General features: G+C 34.5%; 1 protein-coding gene across 1 annotated transcript; it reads left to right on the top strand.

Moving 5' to 3' along the window:
- Window positions 1-13,445, top strand: LOC129807441 (zinc finger protein 660-like). The gene is made up of 2 exons (XM_055856704.1): window positions 1-690; window positions 11,917-13,445. The coding sequence occupies exons 1-2, from the start codon at window positions 373-375 to the stop codon at window positions 13,150-13,152; spliced, it is 1,554 nt and encodes a 517-aa protein (XP_055712679.1). The 5' UTR covers window positions 1-372; the 3' UTR covers window positions 13,153-13,445.

Raw genomic sequence — 13,445 nt, 5'->3', positions numbered from 1 at the left:
AAAGTTTTTCCGGGATTTTTCTTCTTTTCACTTGCACAAACAGCTCTTAAATTTATCAATTGTGAATAAAATAGTTCCAAAGTTATATCTCTGCAAAGCATTGATTCGGATTTACCTTGTCAGTGTGAATCTTTCGACTTAGAACTTAGAAGCAGTTGCAGCTGTTGCATATAAAAAGACCGACTAAGTATCCAGAAACACTGCAAATCCGATAAATTGAAAGGAATTCTCAGGAGAACTGGACACACTGGGATCACAAGATTTCAAGAAAGTGAAAGAAGTTGCTTATTATTTACCTCAGGATCTCAGTAATTATTAGAGAAATACTTTGAGGGTTTCAGATAAACCAGGATTTCCTTAAGGGTTCAGGAAATGTCTGAATACAGTTTAGAATCCTTGAGCATTCCAGGTGACACAATATCCTGCAAAATTAATCCGCAAACCTTTCAAGATGAGAATAATATCAAGTATAGTACAGTGTCTTATAATTCTAATTCAAATAGAGAACGATCTTCTCCTGACCAGTTGAAGCATCTATTTGAATTTATGACCACCAATTTGAATCTTCTGAATAAAAACAGTGACAAAGGGAAAAGAAATAATGCTGGTATTCGAAATCTTTGGAAGAAACTCACACAAGAACTTAATAATCTAGGACCTCCGAGACGTACAACCACAGAATGGAAGAAGGTGAGAAATTTCTAATCTCTAAAAGCCATTCTATGTTATCACTAGATCTGGCCAAAATATGCAAAAAAAAATCTTCGAATTATGCGACATAAAAATGCACGAAAAATCTTAATATATGCAGGAAAAATATGCATTTATTTAATTCATTTTTTAACCCAAATAAGAGTATTTGACATAAAAACCTTCAACTATTGGAAATTTACTTCTCATTAGGATATCTGTCGCCAGTAATCATTAATTAAAAATATCATAAAAATATATATCATTAATTTAAAATACATTTGATATCCTTTAATTTTGAACCAATAATAGATAAAGTTAAAACCAGTCGACGGATTGCATACGATTTAAAAAGAAATTAAACAATATCTGTTAATTTTGAAATAGTTGAATTCAACATTTAATAAAAACTAATCTTATTTCAGAGAGTATTTGAAATTTAAAAACATTTTTTTTATTTTTCACTTCCTTTGTAAAATGTGACAATTGATATTTTAATTTTTATGATATTTTTATGATTTAAATCTTTCCCTGATAAGAAAGCATTACTTAAAGCTATCTATAAGTGCAGCCTGTGTTCTAGTACATTTAGGATTGATTTTCAGAAATTGTACGATTGTTTATAAAAATTTTTACAGAATCAAATCAAGAAACTTTCTGGATTGATTTTAGAAACTTAAGACTTAATTTTAGAGGCTTTGCAGGATTAATTATATCAACTTTTCCGGTTAGTTTTAGACACTGAACACCCAAGCTTAAATTTCGACAGATTGATTTAAAAAAATGCGCACACCTTAAGCGTAAAAAAGGTTAATATTATACATCAAATCCTAAGTGCCTCAGAATGAACGACCTAAGTTGTGTGTAAAAAAAAAAACACGCAGCTCAATCACGAAATGGTTTAAATTGGGCTTAAAATTACGCACAGCTCAATCTTAAAACGGTTAAGAACGCGTTTAAGAACACGCACAGCTACATCGTAAAACTGTTGGGATTGAACTTAAAAACACGCACAGGTCAACCATAAAACGCTGAATATTGTGCTTAAAAATATACACAGCTTAATCGTAAAACGTTTAAGAATGCGCTTAGGAACACGCACAGCTGAATCGTAAAATGGATGAGATTGCGCCTAAAAATACGCACAGCACAATCATAAAACGGTAAAGATTTCAACTGTTGTATGATTGAGCAGTGTATGTTTTTAAGCGCATTCTTAATCGTTTTATGATTAAGATGTGCGTGTTATTAAGCGCAATCTTAACTATTTTATGTTAGAACTGTGCGTATTTTTAAGCGCAATCATAAGCGTTTTATGATTGAGCTATGCGTGTTTTTAAGCGAAATTTTAATCATTTTAAGATTGAGCTGTGCGAATTTTTAAGCGCAATCTAAACGGTTTTATGACTGAACTCATCTGAGGATTTTTTATTCTTTTAGAATATGACTTACAGAACATGTAATTATTAAACATTATTTCGTCCTTATACAATGACCTCAATTTATTCCTTATAATAGTTTTTCAACGCCATAAATGTAAAATACACCTCAAATTATTTTGCAGATAATATTTATGTTTAAAAAATGGAAATTAAAATGCATTTGAAGAGTTCTATCTAGTAGATTAAAATATTTAGAAACACTAGTACGCTTTTCCATCTCCTTTAGTAGCTTTCTAAAACATTTGTGGGTTAAATGGACCTGCCGTCTCTGTTCAGTTGGAGCAGTAAAAATTGAAATAGTAAAGGCGTCTACACATTGGGAGCAATTTTCGTCAAAAATTGCGTTTTTGACAGAAATTTGACGTTTCCCCCTACAACGCTGCAGGGAATTTCCTTCAAAAAAGGAATTTTTGACAAAAATTGCTCCCAATGTGTAGAGACCTTAAAGAAGTTTATTTTCAAATGTTAAATTTCAACATTTTCTACGGGTACAGAAATTAAGCTGCATAAATAAAGTGCGCAAGACATTAGTTTTTACATATGCCTTTTTTCAGACACCCCCCCTACACCTTCAAGCACCCCCCTATCAATACCGTTATTTTAGCAAATTCTCTATAGGGAATTCAAATATCCAGCGTATAAGCGGCGCGAGCGGTTTCGCGGAGAACTACAAGCGAAGTACTAGCGAATCTAGCGGCAAAACCCGCAAACCTCTTTTGACAGCTCCCACGTGAATAAATTCCTTCGAATGTGCTTACGCAGTTATTGTGGAAAACTCCGGAAAATATTCAATAAAGTGCAGTGGCAAAGTGTACAAAGACTCTGTAGAGCATATCTCAGCTATCTGAGTAGTGAAAAGTGAGAGACATGAAGTGTGTGGTGAAAAATTGTGGAAACACCCGCCATCGGAATCCTCTTCGTGTAACATTCCACAGGTAAATATAGGCACATTTCTTTCTCCATATGATCAGTGATTTATGTTTTTATCACCAATGGAAAGCTCATTAAATTAGAGATTTTATGACTTTAGAACTATAAATTGCTGATCTTTTAATAATGAAGAAAAATTCATGGGAAAATTGTAAAATTTTTCTGAGCAACATTTTTGCCGGCTATGCCAGGGATGAATCAGGGGAACATCTCTCGCCAAAATCTTACTTTTTTTATTGAAATTATTATTAAAAAAAAAAAAACATGTTTTATCAAAAAAATTAATCGTTCTGCTTGTAATAAAGGAGATTGTTAACGTGGTCTAACCGAGCGTTTGCAAATTAGACTTGTAGAGAAAGTAAGGGATTATAAATTATAAATTTTTTTTATTTAATTGCACAATTCATTAAATTGATTAAATTGAGTTTAAATACAGTATAATGGAAGTGATATAAGAAATAAGTATACTCATGAACCCTATTTTTACCAGTTTTTCTAATTTTGTTTTTTTGCAAAAAAAAATTCTAGATTTCCGAGAAATCCCCAAACTCAAAAAGTCTGGGCTAATCGCCTTAAGCTCTCAGCTGCAGACGTGCATGATAAATACGTATGCAGCCTTCACTTCAAACCAGAAGATATAAAACTGACAAATGTCCGCAAGCAGGGCTTCAAATACCGCCACTGCTTGGATCCAGCCGCTCTTCCAATAGTAAGTAATATTTTTTCTTAATGCAGGGTTATAAGTCACAGAAATGATAAAATAGTTTAAGGTTAGTACAATGCGACTCTAGCAGTGACAACTAATTATTTCCAGCTCTGTTGACACTATTGGATTCATTGCCAACTTTGATATTAAGCAATTTAAAAAATAAAGTGATATTTTATGTTTGCACTACATCTTTGATAGTTTCAACACAGTAACTTTATACACCATTTAATTAATCCATAAATTCTATTAATAATAATAATAATAAGGATCAGTATAAGTCGCTCATTTTTTGGACTTTCGTTGGTCTAATCTAAAAAGTAATCGATATATTATTGACATGGTGTTTTCATTTGCTTTTCGCTCATTACTTTATGGAATTGTACAAATGAACAGTAAAATATTAAATTTGGTCAGCAAAAAATCTAAGTGAAAGATATTCATCTGCAACCATATTAGATGTTAATTATATTAATTAGACTATGCTTTTAATAGATTTTGGATTTAATTAAACTTAAATTGAATATTTTACTGGCCAAATTTAATTATTACTTCTCGTTTGTTTTTGAACCAAATTCTATAGGAGAGTTAAACTTAAAAAAAAACAAATATATTAAATTAAATTACCACTTTCTCTAAAATTGTCCTTTATTACATAAATTTATGATCGTTTATTATTTATACTTTTTAAAGCAATAAATTCTTTAAAAAGTTTGAATAAATTTAGGAAAAGTTTCTTCTCTGTACTACTCAAAAAATCTGTAATTCTATACGTTAGTTATTTTCTATTTATATATCAAGTTTGTATATTTTTCCTTTTTCTAAATGTTGCAATATTATTCACTTTTAATTAAAAGTATATGTCTATTAAAATTACAACGTAACTCTTTCAGAACGAGAAGATATTTGCGAAAAAAATAACTTCAAAACACAATTTTTTGCTGTTTAAAATCTAAAAAGATTTTCCATCCATTTGTACTTAATATAAAGCACTCATAGTTTCCTCAAATATTTTTTCTTTGTAATATTTATATACATATCCCTCGAGTTTGCCCCAATCCGAATTTGCAATGAAGGAATCACACCTCTATAAGTTAATCTAATTTTATCATTGATTTTACTTTTGATATGTTTAATGATTCTTAATAACCATTTCTTAAGGCGAAAGTTTATGAGCATTCTAGGGAGTATACATCTTGACTTTAATTGGTGAGCTATTTTAGGTTTGTTTCAAAAGAATTGGAATTTTTGTCAAATCTTTTCTATCACATTTACTGTGATTACAAAGTTTGTATTCATTTAAAATTACTTTTGTCCATTAAGTTCTTGTTTTACTGACATATCTTCTGAAAATAAATGTACATAAACGTAGTAAATGTAAATTTAAATGCTGCAAAACTGTGTTTTTGATGCGTTCTTTGATACGTGGTAATTGTTAAAAGGTTAACTAGTTCCAACCAGTTATGAATTAGTTTTTACCGATTATGAACCGATTATTTGTTTTATTCGAAATTCAATTGTAAGCTTTGTAAGCGACCTTTTGATGGTTTAATAAATTAGTTTAAATCGGTAAATGATGCCAAAGTTTTTTTTTTACGTAAAACATCTAGATCACTAGTTCGAGAATTTCCCAAAACATGTCTTCCTTTTAATTTCAACTTTTCCTTTATACATGAATGTGACTGTCAGATATGAATATCCTGAATATCACCGTGACATTAAAGTAATTTGAACCCTGTATCAAGCGATTACTATAATAAATATCAAAAATTTCAAGAACTTATAATTTATTGGCTTCATAATTCAGGAAACACCTTTAGTTAATATTACATTTCTGTATCAAAACTATTTCTAATATATAATGACCCAGTTGAGGTTATGACTTGGAGGTAAAAAGTGCCATTGAGTCAATTTTATCTATTTCGGTCTTATGCTTGAGGATTAAAAACTTAGTTGGGAACCTAGTAGAGGGTTATTAAAATTGTCAATGCAATACCTTGTGCAATGAAATAGCCTAAAATAAATTTTATATAGGACTTGACGGCTACGCATGAGGATATTGATGTACCTCTGGTATCAAATGATGACACGGAAATGTCCACCCCGCTTGTTGGATCAGAGATTGCTCACAACACTAACTTCTGTGAAAGGCAGGACTTAGAAGAAAATTTGATGGTTCAAAATCTTAATAAAAGTGTCGGCAATGAACCAGAAACCCGTACCATGAATATGGAATCAGAGGTGTTAGTCGTCAACGACTACGATTATGATGATGATTCTGAAATTGAATGGTTGATTGATCCTCACACTGATGATGACATGTCTGACGAATGGAGAGTTGACAGAGATTTGCAAATATCGTCCATAGAGACAGAGCCCCAACCACCACATTCAGAGGCTGCAATTAGGGAATTAAAAGCTGAAATACAAAAGTTGCAAGAGGAAGTGATGGTTTTGAAAAAAAAGAATCAGGCTCTTAATATGAAGATAAGACGACGCGATGAAAAAATCTCCAAATTGCAATCGTCTTCCTGCAAATCCACTGTCAATGTATGTGAGCGTTGCAACACATCTTTTTCTCTGGAATCCTTAAGTGGGGTTATCCGCCAAATTGTTGAACGCATTTTGGCAAGAGGGGAAAGAGAATTCTTCAACGAAAAGTATGAAGAGGAATTGAAATTCTTTGCCGTTCAGTTGCACTTCATTTCTCCCAAAGCGTACCGCTTTTTGAGGAGTGAGCTGGAGAATATTTTGCCCAGCGAAATTACCATTTTGAGGTGGCTAAGGGTAATAGATTGTCAACCTGGATTTTCGGACGAAGCCCTTACATCTCTTCACAACTATGTGGCTAGCCAAAACCAACTCGTGTGGTGCCAGTTGCTCTTTGATGAAATGTACATCCATCGCCATATCGACATCATCGGCGGTAAGGTGTATGGATTTCCATTTCTAGGAAATACCTGCGAAGGGAATAGTGAAGCCACGATCAATGATGGTGATAATGGCGAGGCGACTCAGGTGCTGGTTTTTATGCTAGTGTCCATCGACATGCAATGGAAGATCCCAATAGGATACTTCCCAATTAGCAAAATGGCAGCTCCTGAAAAATCTCAGCTCATTTATGAAGCCATAACTCTGTCCGAGAAAACCGGCGTTAAAGTTTTGGGCATTACCTTTGACGGTGCTCCGGTAAACCTGAGTGCAGTAAAGAAACTGGGTTGCGACCTTGGGAAAGACGACGGCGAATGTTACACCATTAACCATGGAGTTGGTTGTACTACGAGAGAAATATTCGTGCATCCGGACCCGTGCCACATGGTGAAGATGATTCGCAATCACTTTGCTAATCACCAGCTTGTGGACGGGGATGGTCAAGAAATTAAGTTCGAGTATGTACGCCTCCTCCATGAATATCAGCAGAACAGTGGTGCCGGCATTCGTCTTAAAGGAAATAAGCTGACAGACAGTCACGTCGCATTTTCCCAAAATTCTATGAATGTCGAACTAGCTGCACAGGTGCTAAGTAAATCAGTCGCAGATGCGATTGATTATTGCAGGGTTGAACTGCGTTTGAGTAAGTTTGAAGGCAGTGAAGCCACCTCCAAATTTCTGCGAATTTGCAATGGAGCGTTCGACGTTCTCAATACGCAGAACTGCACGCACAAAGGGTAAAATTTTATTTCTACTTAAATAACTTTTAAGTAACTCAGGAGAGAAATGATAACTTTAGCTCTCGCTAGTATCGATTCGACACTATCGAATTTCTAGTATCATTATGTGAAGTAAATTTCACTTGAAAAATACATATCAATAGCTCTAGAGGTGTTGATGAATTAGTGACTAATCGACACTAGCGACAAAAATGCAAGTGATTACCTCGATCACCTATAATAGACACTCGACACTAGCTATTCATCGACATGCGACAGTTATCATTTCACCCAGGGTTGTCATTAGTATTTATTGGGTTCTAAATCATTTGACTTTTTGTAAACAATTATATATGAAATTTTTCCTAAAAATCATTTACAGGTACAAGGCGCCTATCGTGGATGGGAACTGCGAAGAAATCACAAAATTTTGTGAAGAAGCAGTCTCATATTTTACAGATTTGCATGTCTGGACCCACGATAAAGGACGAAAAACACAGAAATTGCAGCCAATCTCGAATTCCCAAATAAAGACTGGGTTTATCGGGTTGCGGGCCTGCTTGAGAAATCTCCCGGCTATCAGCATAAAAATGAGGGAATTTACCCAGGGAGGGTTTCTCACATATCCGCTACTCCAGGACCACCTTGAGTTCTTTTTTGGAGAAATACGAACAAAGCTTGGCTGCAATACGAATCCCACGATCTACCAATTTCGCGCCATCCTGAAGCGGCTTTTGACATGTGTGCAGATGGGAAATCTGCTGGATAATACCAACTGTAAAACACAGTCAGGAGTTATCCCAACTCTGCATGTTGAGGCCGAGATGAAGGTATGCACTTGTTTTAATGCCTCAACTTTTTGTGAAATATTTGTTTTGTTGTTCCAACCTAATCATGAAGGCAATATTATTTATGTATTACTAATTAAATCTTTATCGGCATTTTTACTAATTGTAAGCTCTTATTATTATATACTACCAACGTTCATAAATGCTAGTGAGTAAAAAGAGTATACTTTATCAGCCCCTCACGGTGATTGAAAATTGACCTTTCACTTCTTTAAAGTGCGTAGCTTGTGCCATTAAATTTTCTCTTCTCTCTTTCCTCATCATGCATTCTTTAAATTTTTCTCATATCACAAGTTTTTCTAGGTTAGTACAATTATCTGTATATAAAGATATAGTTTTGGAACAATAAAGTACTCCTCAAATCAAACCGTTTCCATTAAAATGATGTTCAAACTATTCCTTTTAAGTTGCTTTCATATTAGAGGCCATGCCAGTTTTTTATATATTATTTACATTTTAAACAACCTGAAACGATTTGGTCCTATAGCCTTGTTTTGTACTGAAATATGCGTAATCAAGTTATTTAAAAGCTTTTTTTAACGCGAATAGGTTGAGCGCAATGGTCAATCTGAGCCGTACGATGTCGATCTAGAACCCATTGCTGAACCTTCCGATGAAGACGTCTTTGGGGAAGAGGTGCTCGCAGTTCATCTTACAGCAGATATGTTGGTATCCAAAGTGAAATTGGACTGTGAAGTTTGTGTCAGCTTTCGTGAAACGAATTCTTTATTCGTCATAAAACTCCTCGATGATGTATGTGCTTTTGGAAACAAATATTTTTGCCAGAGAGTGAAGCAAATTGGCCAAGCCCATTTCCTGAAGACATACAAGGAGGACGCTTGTGTTACCTACATAATGCAAAGTTTCAAGAACTACCCCACTACACAAAATCTGACACACTTCATCGAGCAAGACACACACTTCTTGAGATTCCTTGAACCTGCTGTAAAATTATTCGCAGAGAAAAGAGTGCGAGAGGAGTTGCGGTTTTTCAATTCCAAAATATCTGAACGACAGAAACTCCATAGACTTACTCACTTTAAAGGATTTTAAATCCGAAAGATGAGTATGTGAGATTGTATGGGAGTATGTGAGTATGTGAGTATGGGAAATTGCAAGATTTTAAAACAGGAACTTCACTTTGGAGAACCACCTCACTTCATGGATATTTTCAATGAAAATAGTGTGATTGCTTTACAATATCTCATCTTTGACCGAAAGAAACAATCAGAAATACTTAAAAGTGATATTTTCTCTTCTATCATGTCACGATAAAGAGCCATTCTTTGGATCTAGTGGTAACACGTGATGAAAATGGATTTTACGCTACAACATGCGGCGCAAAAGATCCTCGTGAGAAATGCTTTATACTGAGAAATTTTTTGTGAAGAAACCCTGCCGTGGCGTCGTTTTGGAAAATATTGAGAAAAAGTAGCCAAAGTTCACCATAAAGACTATCAGTGCTACCGTGGCTACTGTACCTACTGGTGCGGAGATTGCGGAAGTTCTTTGAAGCTGCTGTAGTACGAGTCTACACACTACTAGCACTACAAGAAGAAGAATGTGTCTGGTCCATCCCCAAGGGAGTCGGTTAGATGTAAGGTATTTGCACATTTCCCTGACAATGGCTGAACGTGCTTGGACGTATGGGATGCAGTAGTTCGGGTTGAAGGTTGATGCCATCAACCTCCAAGTGCGGATGGGTTTAAACGGTAAGGACTGGGATGGATGGGCACTTTTTTTTAGAGCTGTCGCTCTAGAAGAGTTCTATTGAGTATCTGAATAGAGCTCAGTTGATGTATTATAATATGGGAGATGCTTTTCAGAATAACGAGTAGTTCCAAACAGCCTTTGACTCAAAAGTGGCTTTTCTTCCCCTCTCAATTCTGTCTGGCATATTCCCACAGCAATTGTAACAATGATATTGTAACAAGTAACATACAGCCTGCGAAGGGACATTTCCATCGTTTAGTCCTGGAGGCTGGAATCAACGCTAAGACGGCGATGGACGCACGGGAAAGGGGGTATGAGATGAAAATAAATTGAATTAAATTAAAATTGAATTGAATCTTTAAATTTCTGGCCAATCAGTTCATATCCCAGAGCATTAAGAGCACTAAGGCTATGCAGACAATCGAGTGGCCTGGCTGGAAGATAGTTGTACATACAGAGAAAACCAGGTTCTTTGAGATGAGCATTCAGAACTTGGAAAAGAGTATTGATACGGCCAAGAATATTCAGGTAAAAATTGATATACCTCGAGAAAGCAGGAGCTAGCAAGTAAGATCACGATTTTCATTTTATTTTTTTTTCATGAATTCTTTATTCCTATTTGCAATATTTTCTCAAATATCTAAGGTTTTATTGTTTGTTGGTTATGTTAATATTAATGTAAATGGTGTCTCGAAAAAGAGACAGAAACATCAGAAAATAAGCCCTATTGATATGAAAATCTTGATGTAAATTATTGATGCAGTTGATTTGTGTGACGAAACGATCATAGGATAAAAATAAAACTAGCTATTCATATCCTCCTCAGAATGCTTAAATCACGCAATATTGTCAGATCAATATCTATTATGCATTTTTTCTTTGTTTTTTTTTCTTCGATTTACTGTATACACAAACATTTTTATGTTGCTTTGGAATATTAAACCTGTGATGGAGTGTTTCTCCGTTTTTCTCTCAAGGTTAATTGACAAAGCTAAGATGGCGGTGAATACAGAATTTAAAAAAAAAATACAACAAAATTATATTATATTACGTTAACGTCCTTAATTCATAGAATAACCCATTAGCGATGAGGCTATTTTATATACAGTTTTGGTCGTTCTGGGTTATTAGCAAAAGCGGTGACTACGATGAATTTTAGAATTTTTATAAACTAAATCGAGGAATAAAAAAGAAAAAAATAATATATCAAAATTAAACTGATTCAAAAATGTTGTAACCCCTAATTGCAACCCTGTCGAAACGCCATCTGTGAACAATAATGAATACTCAATGGGTGTTTGAAAAACAACGGAAATATTTGAAAAAAAATTAACCCAATCTTTACGCTGTAACTTGAAGGTGTAGGGGGGGTGAGATAAAGGGTCAAATGTGGCCTGAGAACGCTTAATAAAAACATGTAAATACATATTTTGGCAAGCTGTAGTAATATAAATCATCATAGTTATCATATGATAAAAGAGAAATAAATTATTATTATTATTATTATTATCACATTTGCACATTAAAATTTTAATATGATTCACATTAATTGTCGCTGGTGAGAGTCCAAATGTGTAATTTGTATGTTTGAATCATTTTATATTCAAAATTTGATCTACTTGTTGATAAAAACGTCGACTTGACCCGCAAAATTTAATATAAATTGATTTATAGCATTAATGCGAAAAATTAATGCGATTTTCTCTTTAATTTTTTAATGTGAAAAATATTTATGCTTTTGGTAAATTTAAACTTATTTTTGCAGGCCAAGTTCATTTCTTTATTAATAAATAGAAAAACCCCAAATATTAAGTGACTCAAAGACACAAATAACATATTTGGACGCTCACAAGCGACAATTAATGTGAATCACATTAAAATTTTAATGTGCAAGTGTGATAACGCCGTAAAAAGTTAATTAAAATTCTATCTCGTAGATTTGGGCATCCAACAAATTCAAATTGAAGAAGAAACTCTCCATTAAATATTCTTCAAGTCGAATGAGCAGTTTCGGATATTCAATGGAATCCTTGGATAATCATGTGAAAGGAATTTTTGGTCAGAAGCAGTATGCCCAAATTCCAGGAAAATTTACTGAAGTCACTGAAGACCAAATATGTGGAAAAATCTTAAATAAAACGGAAAAGTTGCAGAGAATCAGACAATCTTGCAGGATTTGCTTAGAAAATGACGTTAAGATGAAATCCTTGAAACAAAAGTTCCAGAAAATGTATGTAGCACTGATAGGAAAACCATTGGAATCTCATGGACTCTCATCAATGAAAATCTGTGAGCGTTGCATCACAGAACTCACACGAGCATACAAATTCCAGCTACTTTGCCTCAAAACGGAAGAATATTTCACCTCTCTGAAAATCCCTGAAATTTCTCCTGATGTGAAAGATTCTCTCAAAGTATCACAAGAAAAACTGAACACAGAAGAATCCCTTCCAGACTCAACTACTCATCAACTATGCAATCTCTGTGGGAAGATGCTGAAGGCAGAGAGCATGAAGGCCCATTTGAAGCGTCATGAGGCAGATCAGGAGGATCCTACTGTGCGACCTTTTATCTGTAGTGAATGTGGACGATCTTACAGGACACTGTGCAACCTTCAGAGTCACATGTCCTACACACATACCAAGAGTAAATCTTTCAAGTGCCGTTACTGCGAGGATATCTTCATCTCGTACTTTCGGAAGCGCCTACACGAGAGCAAGTGCAAACTCCAACAGCAGACTCTCAATCATCCTTGCCCGGTTTGTCAGCAAACCTTCTCTCATTCCTCCAAGAGAGATGATCATGTGAGGGTACGGCATACCTTTGAGAGACCTTTCAAATGCCCTGAGCCGGAGTGTGAAAAGAGTTTCTTCACCAAACGCGTCCTTCGACGTCATATGGCCAATCACTCTTCAAATAAGACCAAGATCTCGTGTACCATTTGCAACAAGATCCTTCGTTCCTGGCGCTCACTGACCACTCACATGAACTCTCATGATGATCAGCAACCATCTCATCTCACATGCCATCTATGCCTGGAAACCTTCTCCGAGGAAAAGGCCTTCGCATTGCACATGCAACAATGTAATCAATGCCATTTGAAATCCCCAATCGAAATGTTCGATAAAATAGATAGCCTAGATAAGGCTTTGGAGGGAAATCACAAACACTGAGATTAAAGCTATAGCTATACATTAGACATAATTTATTGAAATATTTCTTTTCAATATCAAATATTGACAAGGATTGCCTCCACATTGCAAAGATTTATTGACATAAATGTTTCAATATTGAAGAAAATTGTCCAGTGTGTAGGTATATATTGAAATATTAGTTTCAATATGGAACATTTTATTCAATATTTTGTTTCATTATTTTGAATGGCTACAAACTAGGCCAAATTATGTCAATAAAAAATTTCAAAGTCACATTGAAATAAAATTTCAAAGAAGTTCTAAATATCAAA

Source organism: Phlebotomus papatasi, chromosome 3 (genome assembly GCF_024763615.1).
Source record: "Phlebotomus papatasi isolate M1 chromosome 3, Ppap_2.1, whole genome shotgun sequence".
In the NCBI taxonomy this organism is placed as follows: Eukaryota; Metazoa; Arthropoda; class Insecta; order Diptera; family Psychodidae; genus Phlebotomus; species Phlebotomus papatasi.
The sequence above is the reverse complement of the archived record's forward strand: the minus strand, read 5'-3'. Positions and strand labels throughout refer to the sequence as shown.